The sequence below is a fragment of the Equus caballus genome, chromosome 16 (assembly GCF_041296265.1).
Source record: "Equus caballus isolate H_3958 breed thoroughbred chromosome 16, TB-T2T, whole genome shotgun sequence".
NCBI classification, from domain to species: domain Eukaryota; kingdom Metazoa; phylum Chordata; class Mammalia; order Perissodactyla; family Equidae; genus Equus; species Equus caballus.
This window is the reverse complement of record NC_091699.1, coordinates 81,502,546-81,520,898: the sequence shown is the minus strand read 5'-3', so window position 1 is coordinate 81,520,898 and position 18,353 is coordinate 81,502,546. Positions and strand designations below refer to the sequence as shown.

At 48.6% G+C, this 18,353-nt stretch overlaps 1 protein-coding gene across 3 annotated transcripts in view; it reads left to right on the top strand.

Moving 5' to 3' along the window:
* Positions 1 to 18,353, top strand: part of KY (kyphoscoliosis peptidase) — a 43,801-nt gene that overhangs the window by 7,856 nt on the left and 17,592 nt on the right. For 2 of the 3 annotated variants that reach the window (XM_001498469.5, XM_023620965.2), the window contains 4 exons: positions 10,068 to 10,142; positions 12,227 to 12,289; positions 15,192 to 15,274; positions 17,822 to 17,930. In XM_001498469.5, coding sequence (XP_001498519.2) covers positions 10,068 to 10,142; positions 12,227 to 12,289; positions 15,192 to 15,274; positions 17,822 to 17,930 — 330 coding nt within the window. Of the gene's footprint in view, positions 1 to 10,067; positions 10,143 to 10,918; positions 11,064 to 12,226; positions 12,290 to 15,191; positions 15,275 to 17,821; positions 17,931 to 18,353 lie in introns of all 3 variants that reach the window. The other variant, XM_070239095.1, reaches the window with a different exon arrangement.

Here is an 18,353-nt window from a genome sequence, read left to right as displayed (position 1 = left end):
ATAGTGTTGTGGGATCGAGGAATAAAGTCCTTGGGCCGCAGATCCCACTGGAGTAATCATCACACCCTTGTTGTCATCACTATGGCTGACATTTATTGAGTGCTAACCATGTGCCAGGCACCCTGCCAGGCCATTCACATGATTATTCTCGTGTAAATTGAACTTCACAACAATCCTATCATTGGTACTCTTACTATTCTCATTTTACACCTGAGTAAACTGAGGCTTGGAAAGGTTGTCCTGTGTCCAAGATCACATGGCCAGCAGGAGGCAGAGCTGGGGCAGTCTGACCTCCCCAACCACCAGCAAGGCCTCAGCTGTTAACTTTCACACAGCTCTGCTTCCACAGCCCCCAGAACCCGGCCTCCTCCTGCCGGCTCATGGTGTCCAAGCCTTCCCTTCTTCTGAGTCATGGTGGTTCCCTCGCCTCTGCTCCCACCACTCAGCCTTCCAGGGCCTTCCACCCAGGGAGGGGTTTAACTCAGCAGTGGGGAGTGAGAGGGCCCTTCCTGGGAATCCTCACTTTGCCGGGACAGGTTCTGGGGGCTCTGGGAGGGCAGGTGAGGGCCTCACCGTGGTGACTGTGCAGTTGATCAGATCTGAGAATACGGTGGGGTAGAGACAGGAGGGCTTCACAGCTACAGCTGGAGGTGAGGCCAGGTTAGAGACCCCCACCCCCCACTCCGCACTCCCCTCGCCCCTGCTGTGGTTTCTTGCTCTGCACTAAAGACTCAAAGCCTGGTGTCTGCAAGTTCTCAGAGGCTTGGCCCTAAGTTTCCCCACGGTTGCTCTCAGCGCTGATGTCCTAAGCTGTACAGAAATTGTCTAATCACGTCCAGGGAGCAGTGGTGGCTCCTGGAAATAGAACATCTCTGGAGGCCCTGGAACATTCGGGGCCTCTCGGGGAACTGCTGTCTGAAAGACGGGCTAAGCCAGCATCCCGCGGAGAGGCACTAGCAGGTGGTGAGGCAGGGCATCACTCCAGTCTCTGCTTGCATTCTCACATTGTCTTCTCCCCATATAAGTAGTCAGATCTCCCTCTGCCTTTCTTTTATAAGCATCCTTGTGATTACATTGGACCCACCCAGATAATCCAGGATGATCTTCCTATCTGGAGATTCTTAATCACTTCTGCAAAGTCCCCTTTGCTATATAAGGTGACAGTCACCGGTTCCTGGGGTTAGGACATGGATATCTTTAAGGGCCGTTGTTCAGCCTACCATGGGGGACAATTTAAAATAGAGTAGTTGAGAAAGGCTCCCCGAGAAGGTGACATCTGAGTAAAGGAGGAGATGAGGGAGCAAGCCAGGTGGACATCTAGGGAAGAGCTTCCAGCAGAGGGAGCACCGGGGAGAGGGCCCCAGGCAGGAGCATTGCTGGCCTGTTCAGGGAGGAGGGAGCCACTGTGGCTGGAGGGGCGTGGGTGAGGTGGGGGTAGTAGAGATGAGTCAGAGAGGACACAGGGCAGGTCTTGCAGGGCCTGTATGCTGGCTTCTGTTCTGAGTGTGATTGGAAAACGTTATGGTTTTAGACATGGTTTTAGATGTGACAGCCTCCAGTTGGTGGAGAGTAAACAGAAGAAGGCGAGGTTGGAAGCAAGAAGACCACTTAGGAGGCATCATGATAATGCAGGCAAGAGAGGTTTTCCCATGGCGCAGCTCTAGGGCATAAGGGAAAGAGAGGAGTTAAGGTTTGGGCCTGAGGATGGAGACGGGGAGATGCAGGAGGAGCAGTTTGGAGAAGGAATGTGAAGAATTCAGATTTGGCTCTGTTGAGGCTGGGGCCAGTGCCGAGCGACCACATGCCTACTACTTTAGACAATAGTGACCAGGGACATTGTTATTCCATGTGCCATTTTCCTTCTCATCCAATGAGCCTTGAAATTCATGAGCTCGGTTCTAAGGACCACACAAGTCCCCAAGAAGCTTTCTCGGAAATTCTTTATATCACAGTAATAACGGTGCCACAGGGGGGACACTTGGTGTGGGCCAGTCATTGACCTAAGCCCCTTTTGTGGTTCACTTCATTTAATCCCCACAACCACCTGTGTGGTTGGTTATCCCCATTTTACAGACGGGGAAATGGGGGCCCAGAGAGGTTTTAGTAACTTGCCTGAAGTTACACAACTAGCATGTGCCAGGTCTGGAAGTTAAACCAATGTGTGTGCACTTCCAGAGCCAGTGCTTAGCTACTCCATCATACCACCTCCTTCCACACGGGGCAGGGACCAATCTAGGGGGGCCAAATAGGGTGGAATACCTTCCATACCTCCCCCAACAAGAAATCCAAGATTTCAGTCAGAACTTGTCAGCCAGAATGGTTTTGCTTTTTCCCCTCCTCCTCACCTCATCATCAATGGTAGACTTCATGCACGTGTTGCCAAAAAGATGATTGGAGTCTTGGACCTCATGGGGAAGGGGGCTTCAGGAGATTAATCTGTAATGGGTGTGTGGGCTGAAAGAGAGCAGAGTGGTCACTGGACCCCCGTGACTTCACCCAGAAAGTCATTCGTGAGGAGCCAGTTTCCTTTTGAGGCTTCATCCTGCCGGGTCATCCTCCGCTCTTATCCTCATGGAGACACTCTGCCCTCTTTGATCGTGCATGCCCTAGAGTAAACTGTCATGTTTCCAGACCTGGGACATCCCTGAGGAGCTCCATTCTGCAGAAGGAATCGTGAGTGGCCCTGCGTTTTTGAGAGCCCAGGGGAAGCGGAGGTCATTCAGGGCTGCAAGAGACGCCCTCCGTCACACACCCCGCCTGGTGCCCCAGTGGTCTCAGCCCTGAGCCCTGGCACGCTCAGTTGTCATCTCATCACTAGAGCTGCTGAGCGGGGCTTTCACTGTGGCCGGCAGTACCTGATGAGGGTTCTTCAGAGCTGGGCTGTCGCTGTCACCATCCAGCTTGCTGTTTCTGGGATGTCAGAGCTCACCACTTCCTGCGCTAAAGCTAACTACTACACCCTGGGCAGAAACCACAGCACATCTCTGTTGAACACCTATCCAGGGGCTATTTAAGGGGGTTTTTGAAATTACAAACGCTTCAGCTGAAGTTTCCTGATGCTCAGCTACTGCAGGAAAACATTCCAGGGCAAAGAATTCAGGGTGTAAATGTGGCAGCCAGTTCTAGAAAGAATTAATGAGCACCTTAAATCAATGATGGCAAATATCTGACATGAATCCCACAGCCCCTATACACACATAGACACTCACGTGTGTGTGCACACTCGCATTCGTGCACACACACATCCCTGACAGTCTTTGCTAATTGATCAGCACTCCAGGCAGCCACTTCCAATCAGTCAGGGTTAATGAACAACATGAAATCTGTTTGCCATCTTTGCATTAGGTATTCTGAGCAAATTAGGCCTTTACACAAATCCTGATTCAAACCTGAAGAGAGCTGGAGAGAAGCTGTTGGCGGGAGAACTCTCCTGACTGGGTAATAGGCAGGCCTGAGGCAGTACGCACAGGAGCTGCTTCTCCATTTCTGAGAGGCAGGGAAAGGGAAGCAGAGCCCATGGCGTGTGGGAAAAGGGCCTGGGAGCCACTCCTTAGGGGAGGCAGAAAACAGTCACGAATACACTTTTACTAAAACAGCCGAAAATGCAGCTTCAGAAATGATATTTGGGTGACAACTGATAGAACTGGGAAGGGGTGCCATGAGAGAGCCACCAGGTGGCCGAAAGTCCCAGGAAGGGCCTCCTTTGGGTTTGGCTGTGACTGTTAAGATTAGTCTAATGGTGTCCGACTGCACTTAGGATTTAGGTCTTAACTTTAAATTTTGCTCCAAATGATGTTCCACTCTTTGTCATTGGAGATTGGTCAAATTAAATCTTTTCTTTCAGAGTTTTATTCGATACAGGGCTGTCACGGTTGGCAAACTCTTACCACTCCATGCCTTTCGGAAGCATGGGGCTGTACTGTGATTGCTGTTTGCCTGGAGACCGCGCACCCAGGCCCGGTTCCTGGAGCAGAGAAGCCTCCCCGAAGTGCCCTTACACCCCTGTAAAGGATGGGGAATCACAGTCCCACCCAGACTGGGGAGTGGGGAGCTTTGCCGTTTTCCCCGAGGGAGTGCCGACCGGCAGCACTGCTTGGAGAGAGAGCCAGGAAGTGGGACTCAGGCGAATGTGGAGCATTGGCCCCTGTTGGAGAGGGGAGAGAGAAGAGGAAGTGCGGAAGGAGAGAAGGGATTAGAAATGGTGATGGGTGGAGCTTCCCGGCCAGGGCTCTGTCTGAGTGTGAGACTGCCTCAATGCCCACCCTTGAAAGGCGTTTGCCAGTATCTCCGTTTTCAGCTCGCTCATTTTTTGACAAAAAGATATGGCTGAATTGGGAGTGGTTGGAAATACTTGGATGTTATGAGGAGTTTGGGGAAGAGGTTTGCTGTTGAGCCCTAAACCAACAAGTTGTTCAGTTTTGCAGCTTCTAGAAGCTTATGGAGATTGTCCCAGTCCAGCATTTTCCAAATTGTGTTTCACGCAGTAGTACTGGGTCAAATAGACTTCTTTGCTGCAGGACTTCTCAGAGCGTGTATTGCAACCCACAAAAGGGGAGAGAATGGGCTTGTTTCTCAAATCCTTTTTTCACAAGGCATCTTGCAGCCAAGTACCGCTTGGCACCAGCTTTGAAGAACACCTCAGAATGTATCAGGGGGAGAAAGTGAAAAGGCAAAGGAGAACAGGCCCACACCTCATGCATCATGGGAAGACACACAGGAAAGAGTTGCTGTTGGCAATGGCACTCAATCCTGTGACCAGAACTGAATTACACTTTGAATTCTGAAATGCTTGAAGTCTTAATTGTAAAGTCACAGGCTGATTTTCTTTGACAGTTAATGTGCTGGAGCCACACTCAAAAATGAATGTTAACCCTTCAAAGTAATGCCTCAGGAGGCCGGCCATGTTGTATCTTTTGAATTATTTGAGAATTATCCTGTTTGGCATACAGAGCAAGTTTATGAACTACACAAGAAAGTCAGTATTGTTATTCTGTGAAAAATAATTGCACATTTAGCAGGGAGAGGGTTAATAAAAAAGCTCTTACAAAATCAATAAGGGAAAAATAATACATCAATAGGAAAATAGTCAATTCACAAAGAAAGAATTTTATATTGCAAATAAATCTATGAAAAAATACTATACTAAAAATTAAAGAAATACACAAAAACAACGAGATATAATTATTCATTGATAAAAATTTCAAGGATTGATAAGAATTAAATGTCAGTGGGTGTATGGGTGACCTATTTTTACATTAAAACCATCCCCAAACTCAGTGGCTTAAAATAATAAGCATTTACCAGCTCACAAGTCTACAAGTTGGCTGGGCCTTCTTGTGTGAGCCACACCCAGCTGATCTCGGGTCTTGGCTGGACTTGCTCATGTGTTCGTGGTCAACTGGTGGTTTGGCTGGAGACCAGCTTGTCTAGGATGGCCTCACCTGAGATGGCTCTACTCTGTTCCACGTGGTCTCTCATCCTGCAGCAGGCTAGCCTGGGTCCATTCACATGGCAGTTGTGGTTGGAATCCCAAGAATGGGAGGAAAAGCTGCAAAGTCTCTTGAGGCCTAAGCTCAGAGTTTGCACAACACCACTTCTGCCACATGCTAATTGGCCAAACCAAATAACAAGGCCAGCCCAAATTCAAGGGAAGGAACAAAAGACCTCTCATTGGGAGGAAGCACAAAGTATTGTGGCCAATTTTGCAGTCAAACACAGCAAGAATGAGCAAAATGGGCCTTCTCTTGCACTGTTGATGTGATCATAAACTGATAAAATCATTCATGAAAATAACTTGCCAGTATCTAACAAAAGCCTTAAAAATCTCTATACCGTTTGATCCACATTTAAGAATTAATTCAAAGGAACTAATTTGAAAAGTCTGTAAAGAGATGCGTATCAGAATGTTCATTGCATCACTGTTTATAATAGCAAAACATTTGGGAAAAGTTAAATATCCAACAGAAAGAGATTGCTTATGTGGATTATAAAAACGTCTATAGAATGGAATACTACGCAGCCATTTAAAATGATGACGACATGTGACTACATTCACTGAAGTGTAAAGATGTTAGTGAAGAAGGAAGTTACAAAGAGGATGTTCACTTTTTATTTTGTATCTTTCTGTATAATTCAAGTTTTTGTTTTGCTTTAATTCTGCTTGGGCTTTTTTGTTCACTTGGGTTTTTTTTAATTTAAATTTTATTTTAAATTAACATACAGTAAAATAGAATTTTCTGGTGTGCATTCTTGAGTTTTAACCCATGCATGTAATCACCACCACAATCAGAATACAGACAGTTCTGTCACCCCAAAAGTTCTCTGTGTGGACTCTGTAGTCACATCCTCCCAGCACTCCTGAGAGTTTCTTTACATTGTTAAGAAATATTCCTTGATATGGATGTACACAGGGTATTTATCCACTCACCCATTGAAGGACATTTAGGTTGTTTCCAGTTTGGGTGATTGTGAATAGAGTTTCTATAAGCATTTGTGTATAGGTTTTTGTGTGAACATAAGCTTCCATTTCTCTGGGGTAAAAACCCAAGAGTATAATTGTTGGGTTTTATGTTAAGTGTATGTTTTGTTTTATAAGAAATGGTCAAACTGTTTTTCAGAATGGCTGAACCAGTTCACAATCCCACCAGCAATGTATGAGAGAGCCAATTTCTCCACAACCTTGTCAGCATATTATATCACTTTTTTATTATTATTCTTCTAATAGATGTGATATCTCATTGTGGTTTTAATTTGCGTTTTCCTAACGGCTAATTATGTTGAACATCTTTTCATGTGTTTATTTGCCATCTGGAATCTCTTCTTTGGTGAAATATCTGTTCTTTTACTCATTTTCTAATTAGATTGTCTTTGCACTTTTGTAAAAAATCAATTTGCCGTAATTATGTGGGTCTATTTTGTAACTCTTTATTATGCTCCATTGATCTATTTATCTATCCCTTTGTAAATATCACATTGTTTTGATTACTGTAGCTTTATAATATATCTTAAAATCAGATAGTTGGAGTCCTCCATCTTTTTTAAAAAATTGCTTTGGCTATTGTAGTTCCTGTATCTTTCTATCTAAATTTTAGAATCATCTTGCCTATATCTACAATCTACAAAATTCCTCCAAGGAGTTTGATTGAAATTGCATTAAACCTATAGATCAATTTAGAGAGAATTGCCAACTTGACAATATTGAGCTTTCTAATTCATGAACATGGTATGTCTCCCCACTTATTAAGTCTGCTTTAATTTGTTTGATCATATTTTTTAGTTTTCAGCATACAGTTCTTACAATTTATTTTTAGATTTATACTTAAGTATTTCATTTTTTGGAGCTATGGAAAATAGTATTTTTTAAATTTAATTTCTAGCCATTTATTAGCAATATAAATATAATTGATTTTGGGGTTCTGACCTTGTGTCCTGTGACCGTGCTAAATTTGCTTATTAGTTCTAGGAACTTCTTTTGTAGATTACTTGGGATTTTCTATGTAGACAGACATGTCATCTGTGAACAGGAGAGTTTTATTTCTTCTTTTATAATCTTTATGACCTTTCTTTCTTTCTCTTAACTGATGGCACTAGGTTGGACTTCAAGTACAATGTTTATGAGGAACAGTGAGAGTGGCCATCCACGACTTGTTCCCAATCCCAGGGGGAAAGCATTCCACTTTTCACCATTAAATATGCTGTTAAGATGCAGGTTTTTGGTAGATGCTTCTTTTCAGATTAAGGACGTTCCCTTCTATTTCTAGTTTCTTGAGAGGTTTTGTCATGAATAGATGTTAAATTTTGTCAAATGCTTTTTCTGCATCAATTGATATGATCATGTGGATTTTCTTCTTTAGGCTGCTAATATTGTGAATTACATTCATTGATTTTCAAATGTGGAACCAGCCTTGCCTTCTCAAAATAAACCATACTTGGTTGTGGTGTGTTATTCTTTTACTATATTGCTGGATTTAGTTTTCTAATATTTTGTTGAGGATTTTTGTGTTTATGTTCATAAGGAATATTGGTCTGTAGTGATTTTTTTCTTATACTGTCTTTCTCTGATTTTGGTATTAGATTAATGCTGGCCTCATAACAAGGGCATGAACTATTCACTACTCTTTTGTTTCCTAAAGAATCTTGTGAAAAATTACTGCAATTTCTTTTTGAATGTTTATTAGGATTTGCCAGTTAAACCATCTGGGCCTGGCGTTTATTTGTTTGTTTGTTGTTTATTTGTTTTTGGAAGATTTTGAACTACAAATTTAGTTTTAAAAATAGATATAGGAATATGCAGGTTATCTACTTTTGGGGTGAATTTTGGTAGTTTGTAGCTTTCGAGGAATTTATTCACTTCATTTAAGCTGCAGAACTTATGTGCATAGAGTTGTTTGTATTATTCCTTCAATATATATGGGGTCTGGTCTGTAGTGATATACCCATTTCATTCCTGATATTGGTGTCTTGATTCCTGATTTGTGCCTTACCTCTTTTTGTCCTGGTCACTCTGGTCAGAGGCTTATCAATTTTGCTGATCTTTTCAAAGAACCAGCTTTTGGTTTCATTGACTCTTCTGTCGTTATTTCTTCAAATACTTTTTCTGCATCATACTATTTTCTCCTGTCCTTCTGGAATCTCAGTGACGTGAATGTTAGCTCTTTAGGTACTGTGCCACAGCTCCCTGAGACTCCTTTCACTCCTTCTCTCTGTTGTTCATATTAGATAATTTCTATTGTTCTCTCTTCAAGTTCACTGACTTTTTCCTTTGTCACCTCTATTTTGCTATTGAGTATATCCAGAGAATTTTTTAACTGCTGTATTTTTCAGTTCTAAAATTTCCACTTGTTACTTCTTTATATTTTCTAATTTTTGCTAATATTTATCTTTCCATTGATTTCTAGGCTATTTGCTCTGACTTGTTAGAGCATGATCATTATAGCTGTTTTAAAGGCTTTGTCTGATAATTCCAAAATCTGTGTCTCCTGGGGTTAGTATCCATTGATTATCTTTTCCTTTTCAAGTTGAGATTTTCCTGGGTCTTCCTATGCTGAGTAATTATGGATTGTGGCCTTTGCAATGCTATCCAGATCTACCCTGCTCACACACAACCAGTGAGCAGTCTGGGAATTAGTCTACCCCATCGTGTAGTTCTCAAAGACTGCGATATGATGTTTACTATAAGATCATGCATGCACAACGTAGATGCTATCCATCCATGCAGAGGTGACCACAGGAGTTCATCTGTAACTTTATGGAATTGCTTTCTTGAGCTCCCTCCTTGTTATAACCCACTTTCTGTTCCTCCAGCCCTAAAGCTGGGGCTTTAGTTTCCCTACTCTGCCAGACACTTCTCACTACTGTGTCTGAATCTGGAGTCAATCAGTGGAGAACAAAGAGAGAAAAAAAACAATGAGTGTTTGCCCCACACTCTTGGGAATCATAGCTTCTCTGGTACACTCCCTCACAGACTTAGGTGCCTGCCTGGCACCAAAAGCACTGCTGCACTGCCACCAACAGGATTTCCTGGGGGCTGAGTCACACAGAAAAAAACAACAGGGGATTTCTCCCACTCTCTCTGACTCTTAAAGCTTCCCTTTTGTCCCTCCAAAGGCCAGAAGGAAGGGCTTCTCTTGGAGCATTTTTTCTCTGCACCCCAGTGTGCACTTCTGCGTTTGGGGCTGCCTTTGAGTCCAGTCTAGGTAACCCCCTAGGGGGAGAGGAAGGTAGACTCCCTTCCAGTTTGGTGATGCTTTCAATTCTAATCTTCCCCAATTTCCCTTCTATCGTTTACTTTGCCGAGTCCTCAATTCATTGCCCTATGCATTCTTCCCCAGGTCTACAGTTGCATTCCGTGGGAGAGACAAGGTGGAATATGTTTACTCCATCTTGCCTGGATCTTGAAACTCTCTGCTTATTTTTTGGTTTTGTGTATTTTTAAATAAGAATTACTTGCATATTCAAAAGACAGTTCTAAAACCAATTGAATTTTGTTGTTCAAACATCTGTCATGAGATGTTGCACCCTTTCCTGGCAGCATCTGGCTGAGAGCATCACCTCATATTCCTTTGCAGGGACACAGCTGACTGTGGAGGTCCACCCTCGAGACGCCATGCCCCAGCTGCTCAAGAAGTTCTCCTTGGCTAAATGTACGTACGTACAGAGCTGCTTGTGTGGGAAAGTCTGGCAGGGAGGATTGAAGGCAGCTGGAAGGGCCAGAGCCCAGCCTGGCCATCTTCCGGGGGGAAGTAGAGGAGTGACCTGGACCTACACACTGGAAAGAGGCAGAGGTATGACAGCTTCATCCTGGGAGACTCTGTTCTCCATACCCAACAACCACTGTTCTTAAGTCTCTGTAATTAGGTGTGAGTAACACAAGGCATTTAGCTAAAAATGAATTTCATCACGAGTGGTGGTATTGTTTTTACATACCATTTATCGACTGCCTGAAGAGTGGCATGCACTGTGCTAAGCATTATACATTCCTTAATTTTTTTTCTCTTGAGGAAGATTAGCCCTGAGCTAACATCTGCTGCCAATCCTTCTCTTTTTTGTTGAGGAAGACTGGCCATGAGCTAACATCTGTGCCCCTCTTCCTCTACTTTATATGTGGGACGCCTACCACAGCATGGCTTTCCAAGCAGTGCCATGTCTGCACCCAGGATCCAAACCAGAAAACCCTGGGCTGCCGAAACAGAACATACGAACTTAACCGCTGCACCACCGGGCCGGCCCCTCCTTAATTTTTTAACCCCCTTTGATACATACTCGTATTATCCCCACTTTTTAAATCAGCAAAATGAGGCTCAGAGAGGTGAAATAATGTCTAAGTCACCAGCTAGGAAGTGGGTCAGAAGTGGGTCAGTTAAGAGCACCGACTGAAGCCTGTGCTCTTCACCACTGTCCTTGGCTGCCTTCTCTGCAGTGCGCACAGGCCCAGGCCCGGGTCCACGATGTCTCCTCCGCTCCCTTCTCGGTCATCTCCCTGCATCTGTCCATCTTGTGGCTAAACAGAGGGCCTGGGGAAATGCCGGCCAAGGAATGGAGGCTGCAGAACAGCCAAGGCTCAGGTTCGCTCCGTGTCCACTCTGTGGGCCAAGGTGCTTCCTCCAAGGCTGCCCAGTCCTGCAGCCCTCGGCTGTCAGGGCCTCAGGAGGGCAGTCAGGTGGAGAGAGGGCAGGCCCTGGGAGTCAACTAGCTGGGTTCAGATCTCAGCTCTGTGACCTTAGGCAAGTAGCTTAACCTCTCTTTCGACCTCAATTTCCTCATCTATAAAAGGAGGAAAGTAAATCAACGTCCCTCATAGGATTGTTGTGAGGTTAAATGAGATAGTCAGTATAAAGCACAAGGCAGGCACAGTAAGGATGCAGTAAATGCTGGCTACTGTTTTGACCCCCTGTCACTCTACTGCAGAAACAAAATGTAGGTGCAAGAAACAAAAGCCCATTGTTCCTCAGAATGGCCTAGATACATTTGCAACCCTCCATTGTTGTATTTCCAGCCTACAGTGGCTTCAAGGGCAGAAAACAACCCACCTTAGCATCCCCACTCCCTAGCTCCTCCTGGTTCCAACAGGGGCCCACCCGAATCTTCCTGATCTTGTTTCAAATAAGCAGGAAAAATTTCTTTCCTGTTGCCCATAGAGTCTAATAACAATTGGTTACCATTCTGCCGTAACAGTCCTGGATTTATAGGATTTGATTGCCCTAGAACATTCCCCAGGAATAATTTTATAATTACTTGGTCTTTCTGGGTTTCGAGCTCCACACAAGCTGCCTTCCCCTCTCCCCACTTCCTGTCTGCCCTCGGTCAGTGCTTGTCCGGGGTTTTCTGGCAGGGAATTCGCTGGTGCTCTCAGCATCTCCCGCTGTGTTCCGAGATGGCAGGAGGATCAGATGAGGGCAGGAGCATCAGGCTCCAGGTGGGCTCACTGAGTAATCCAGAGTGTTGATGTCAGAGCAAATTCCACCTCTGCTCCAGACTGCAGGCCTCTCTCTCATCATCCCTTCCCTGGTTCCTGGTCCTCCCTCTGCCTCACCAGGAAGCCCAGGGCAGTTGCAGCAGCAGTTCAGTGGTGGGTGGGGATGGGAGCAAGAAGGCTGCAAGAAGGAGAGTCAAGGAGAGTGAAGATGAGGGGTCAGAGGCAAGGATCACCACACAGAGACTCGTCTGTGCTTGCATTTCTATGTCTTCTGAAGTGTCTTCTCTACTTCTGACCTTTGGGATATTGTAGGTTTACAAGGCGATAAAAATGGAAACACAAGACCCCGGCAGCCTGGGGGGAAAGACGCCCATGGTAAGTTACAGAGCCTTCTTGAGAGCCATTCTCCGGGATGGCGAATTGGTTTAGCCTCATGGGCCAATCATCCATCAACTGGAAATGGCTCCCTAGGGCACTGTGCTGAGATCTGGGGCTGCTATGGGCCGGGGGGAGAGGAGTATCATGATTGATTAGCAATGTCTGCCATGGACACAGGTGGAGAAGTGAAAAGCTCACACACCAGATGGGATCCCAAAACTACAGGATAAACCCACCAATAACAACGCAGCCCATTTCAGGAAACATATTGAGAACAGAATTCAGAATTGTGTTAACTTTAAATGGAATGCCAAACATCTGTGAGATAGGAGGCTTGTGAATAAGCAGAGTGGGGCAGAGGAGGAAACCCTGAATTGGGTGATAGATGACCTTGGTTCGAATCCTGCTTTTGTCCCTCACTCGCCTTTCTGGGCCTCAGTAGACCAGATGGCATCTAAGGGTTGGTGCAGCTTGGCACTTCTTCCTGTTGTTTTGCTTGAAAATTAGAATAATTTTAGTTAACACCACTAGTACGTTAAATGTATTTATGCAAAATCATATTTGGATCTTATATAATCTGCTCAAAAGGTAAATTTAATGAGGCATAAATCATTACAATTATTTTTAATGTTCAGATATTGTAACATGGAAACAAAAAAAAGGTAAAACCAGTAATCAGGTTTTCAGTCCCATTTTAGAAATGCCATCCTTCTTCTAAATGGGGTCAGGGGAGACCTCATTTGCAGAGCTGTTCTGAGTGGAAACTTGTTAACTGTATAGGTCCACTTCATATCCACTTAGGTCACCGTGATGGTCCTTGTCAGAGAATGGCAGGCCCAGATTCCGCAGAGGGAGGGGCGCTGAGAAGTGTGAAGCTCAGCAGGGCCAGCCGCTGTGTCTCCACTCCTTCTGAAGGGCTGGCAGAGCCGGGGCTGCACTCAGACCACACAGGATGGGCACTGATGGTGATCTAAGTAATGGGAGGCAAGAGATCCCAGCTCCAGCACCCGAGGAGTGAGCAACAATGGCGCTGGGCTTCAAGGGAGCTCCAATGTAAGCTTGTACAGGCCAAAAGGATTTAGGGGAGTCCAGGAAAGGTCTTGGTTCTTGTAGAAGGAGCAGAAAAATGAAGAAAGAAAATGCTAGGTTGCTGGGTGAAGCCGTAGCCTGCCTGCCCACAGCACGCCCTGCCCCGTCTCAAGAGAGGAACAGCCCTCAGATCCTGGATATGTCAGAGGATGTGCTATGGCGAGAACCCAGTCAGGGGCTTCCAGGCAAAGAGACCAAACCCCCCCAGAGAGTGTGTCAGCAGGAAGTAGGGGAGCAGAGTGAGGCTGAGAAGGAAGAAGGCCTGGTTCCTAATAGGAACAGACCTTGGACAGTGGGGAAGTGCTTGACTGTGGGCAGGGATCTCCTCGGTGGCCAGCATTGGCCAGCTCCCTAACCACCAGCACTGCCTCTCATCCCACACTCCCAGGGGGTCGTGGGGCAGCTCGGGCCAGAGCTGGTGGTAACTCCCCCCCACCCTCTTACCACATCTCTTGGGTCTACAGCACGGGAGTAAGAGACCCTCAGGGATGTGGACAAATGCAGCTGTAGCCCCCCACGGGGCAGAGAAGCTTCATTCCCCTGCTCCCGCACTTGCCTGCGAGGACCCCCACCCTGCACCCCACAGCCCCGGAGAGTAGTGACAACGACCTTACAACGTGACCCACCATCTCTTTCACTCTCCCAGGAGCCCCGTAGATATGCGCCTGAGGCCTGGTGTCTGGGTCCAGCGCCCCCTAGTGAGGTGGAGGTCTGGCCCCGACTAGAACCCTGGCCTCATGCAGCCCCACCAGGCACTTGCCCAGTCACTCTGCTCTTCCCAAGGTACTGCCATACCCTGGGGCCCCACCAGCTCCCCTCACTCACCCGACACTCAGAGTCTCCTGACATGGCAGGCTGAGAGGTGGGTGAGTCCACATGAGTCAGGGGATTGTCCCCTTTCGCCCCATCCTCCTCTCACCCCCTCCCTGTCTCCCACCAAATTTGCCTGATTTTGGTCAGCCTGGCTCAGGGGGCCTTGAATAAGAAGGATCCTGGCCAAGCCCAGGCTCTCTTCTGGGCTTGGACAGAGGTCTGCTGTCTGTCCATCTGTTGGTCTGACCACTGGTCAGTTAGCCCTGCAACAGCTGATGAGGGCTGTCCTGTGTCCAGGCTTCCTGTGAGAAAGGCTAGACTTGGATGAATGGCTACAAGGCACAGCCTCAAGGGCTCCCCCACGGTACCTTGGGTGCCTGTTGCCAGAACACACTTGGCTTTCTTGGGGTCTTCTATTGCCAGTTGACCATGGGTAAGGAAGGAAACCTGTCTGAGTGCCAGACCCACCTCCCCCAATGGGGGCCCAGATGGCCCGGCCCTCCCGCACCCTCCTCCTACCCCCAGGGTGCTCTGTAGCCCCTCTCCACCAGGCACCATGGCTGTGGCAGGACCCTCCCACCCTGAGCTCATCAGGGGCTAGCAAAGTTGCCTGGACACTTTCCACAGAGCGCTCATTCCTGGGAAAGTTAACAGGGAATCTGCAGAAAACCCAAGGGTGGGGAGAAGGGGATTCCATCACCCATCGGACTAGGGGCAGCAAGCCTGTTGAGGTGAGATCAGTCTCTTTATCGCTGACCCCTTGGGGCTACAGATAGGCTCACGTTCCCTGTGAGTCTCCAAGAGGACCAGAGGAGTCGCCATAGTTCCCAAACCAATGAGACCAAGAAACCCTCTAGGAAATAGAGCGCTGGGAGCAGTGTTCCAGACTTTGGGAATCATGTGGAAGGTCAGGCAGTCATAGCTCCTCAAAAAGATGAGGCCTGGGCCAGGCAGCCCTCGTCAGCAGGTCTCAGCAGCTGCCTGCTTGTGTTTCCAGCCTACCCCTGGGATCGGTCCAGCCTGAAATCCATGCCCCTGGACCTGCGGCAGTTTGAGAAACTGGACACCTATGCCTCACAGGTAGGAGAGCCAGCCCCTCTCCCCACGGGGCCTCTAGCGTGGCTGGAGTTCCCCAAGCCAGGGTAGCAAAGCCTCTCCCCAGACCCCTCCTGAGAGTGTTCTGAGCCCCTTGGAGGAATGGCCATGGGTGTCTTTCACAGCAAATAGGTGGGGGACAGAAGGCCCAAGGCAGAGGCCCCTGCCCAGCACCAAAGGCTATTCCATCCCCCTACCCTACCCACGATCCTGGCACTCCCACCCCAGACTACAGCCCCTGTGGCCGCCCCATTGGCAGGCCCCTCTGGCCAGCCCTATCCTGCCCTCCCCCTGCCCATTTGGGCATTGCTACTGCTGAGCCATGCCAGCCCCAGACCATGAAAGAAGAGAACATGAGGATTGGGGCTGGCCATGGATGCAGATGGCCAGCCCCCATTGTGACCACAGCCACGCTCACCCCTGGGGCACATGGGCTCTGAGCTCTCACTCCTCTGGGTCTGGGCACATCTAGGGTGAGGAAGGGCAGCTACAAGAGCTGAAGCACCAGGGACACACTGGGGTCCTGGGAGCCAGGCAAGAGCCTCCCCACACAGTCTGGTAGGAGGGGCCAAGGATCTGGACCCATTGCTGACATCAGAGTGAGTCATCCTGGGACAGTAGACAGGGAGACTGTCTAGTCTGAGAAAGACCACCCTGTGGTTGGCACGTAGTAGGTACTCAGGATCCTTGTTTGTTGAATTGGTGAGTGGATGGATAGAGCAGGGATCAAGTCAGATTAGAGGCAGGGACGTCAGTAGGGGGACATCGGGCTGTCTTGGCAGGAGGCATGACCTGGATAAGCGAGGACATTGAGAACAGAGAGAACCCGAAAGGTCAGCGCTGAGCTAGAGGCGGAGAGGAAGGCCGCGGTCCGCAGTGGGTATGGAGTGAGGCGGAAGGCAGGAGAGGGGCTCCGGGGCGCTGGACTGAGGGAGGGAGGGAGGGTGGGGCAATTCCTCACCACAGGGAGCAAGGGAGAAGGAGCAAGTTGGGGGGCGGGGAGAGTGATCAATTTGCTTAGGGAGCGATGGGCTCTAGGACCTGTGGCACGTCCAGTGGAAAAGACCACTGGGCCAGAGCTGTATCCGAGCTGGGAGCTGTTTCCAGCCTGGAGAGGTCTGGGCCCAAAACACTGATTCGGGAGCCATCAGATTTAGCTAAGAGCTGAGGCCATTGGGTGGGTGTCATCTTGGGGAGGGCAGGACAGGAGGTCCACAGGGCCTGAGGCCACCAAAGAGGCTGGGCAAGGCCAGGAAGGATCAGTGTGCTGGAAGGTGCAGGGAGGGGCTCCCAAGGGGAGCTGTGTAGTCTGGTCAGGCGAAGGTAGCACAGACTCGTTTTCACTACATGGGCACCGGCACCGGCACCAAGGTACTTCTTACTTCCGGAGGGGCAGTTCAGAGGAGGGTTGGAGGCCTCAGCCTGCTGGAGTCTGGCTGAGGCACAAATGGAGAGGAGACCCCACAGGAGCCTGGCAAAGAAGGGGAGGCTAGGCGTGGGGTGTCCTGAGAGAGAGATTGGGGGCCGCTTGGAAGAGACAGGCAGACAGGAGGGGAAGGGACAGCCAGGACAGAAGGGGGAGCAGGACACAGGCGAGCAAGGGCATGCCTTGAGGAGGAGCAGGCCCTCCAAAGGCAGGAGGCCTGGACTCCAGGCCAACAGAGAGGCTGCTGAGCAGGCGAGAGAGAGGAAAGATGGGGAGCAGGAAGTAAGGAAGTCCCACCAGGGCCTCGTGGAGCCGGAGGCCAGGTCATCTGCCGGAGTGAGGGGAGTGAGAGGGGCACGAGTGTCCAGAGTCTGAGGAGGGTGGGGTATGTTGTAATGGCTGCCAGAGGGGATGGGACAGGCTGCTGGCCAGGCTCAGAGAGCAGTGCCAGGAGCCCAGCTGAGGCCAGAGATCCAGCCACAGAGCAGTGGATGGTCGGAGCAAGCTGCCACCTAGAGGATGGGACCAAAGGAGCAGAAGCCATAGGACCAAAGTCTGGGGCTAAGTCGGGAGTCAGCCAGGCTGTCACAGTGCAGGCCTGCCATGTGTCAGCGCTGTTCCAGGCCCCAGGAGAGGGGAAAAGACAGGACTATGGAGTTGAAGCTGGAGGAAAAGGAAGTGGGGGCAGCTGGGCATGTCGGAGGCAGAAAGTCCTGGAGTTCAGATGTGGGCAGTGGCTCCAGGAGACAACGAGGCCAGGGAGTACCCTGGGCTGGAGGCTGAGGAAGGCAGGGGCAATTAATGCAGGAACTGACCCCCAGTCACCCGGGCTTCTCAGCAAAGATTGAACATGGTCAGGCTGCCTTTCCAGCAACACCAACCCTGTTTCCTCCTGAGGGTTCCTGTGAGAAAACCTAATTTCTTCTTTTTTATTATTGTAGTAAAATATATATAACATAATATTGCCATTTGAATCATTTTTAAGTGTACAACTCAGTGACGTTAATTACATTTACAGTGTTGTACAACCATCACGACTATCTACTTCCAAATGCTTTCCTCACCCTAAACAGAAACTCTGTACCCATTAAGCAATAACTCCCCAGGTGACGGTCAAGAGTGGCCTGGATGAGCTGGTGAGCGACCTGCTCCAGGAGGCCCACAGTGACCTGGAGAGGGTCCGTGCCATCTGGATCTGGATCTGCCACCACATAGGTAGGCCCACCTGCGGCGCCACTGTGCTGGGATCCCTGGATGCCACTTCCTGCTGGCCCCTGTTCCCAGGGGAGGGTCTCTGGGACTCACTCGATCACAGTGTGTGGAGTGAGATGGAAGGTGGAGGAGAGGGGTTCCCAGATGGCTGGGTTGAATAACCAAAGACTAACCGAGGAGGGTAAAGCTCGCCGTGTGCTAATGTTCTCCATGAAGGGTCGTTGGCTGGGGGATCCCTTGTGGCCCTTTGCCCACAGCCAGTGGCCAGAGCTGAGGCCCTCATCCAGGGGCAGCCTTCCCTCAGCCCTGGCTTCCTGGGAAACCTGCTCCACAGAGATGAGAACTCAGGACAGAAGGTCATCTCCAAGAAGGATGACCATCGGTTGGGGAGGAGTCACAGCTGTTTGAAAAGTTACTGCAACACCA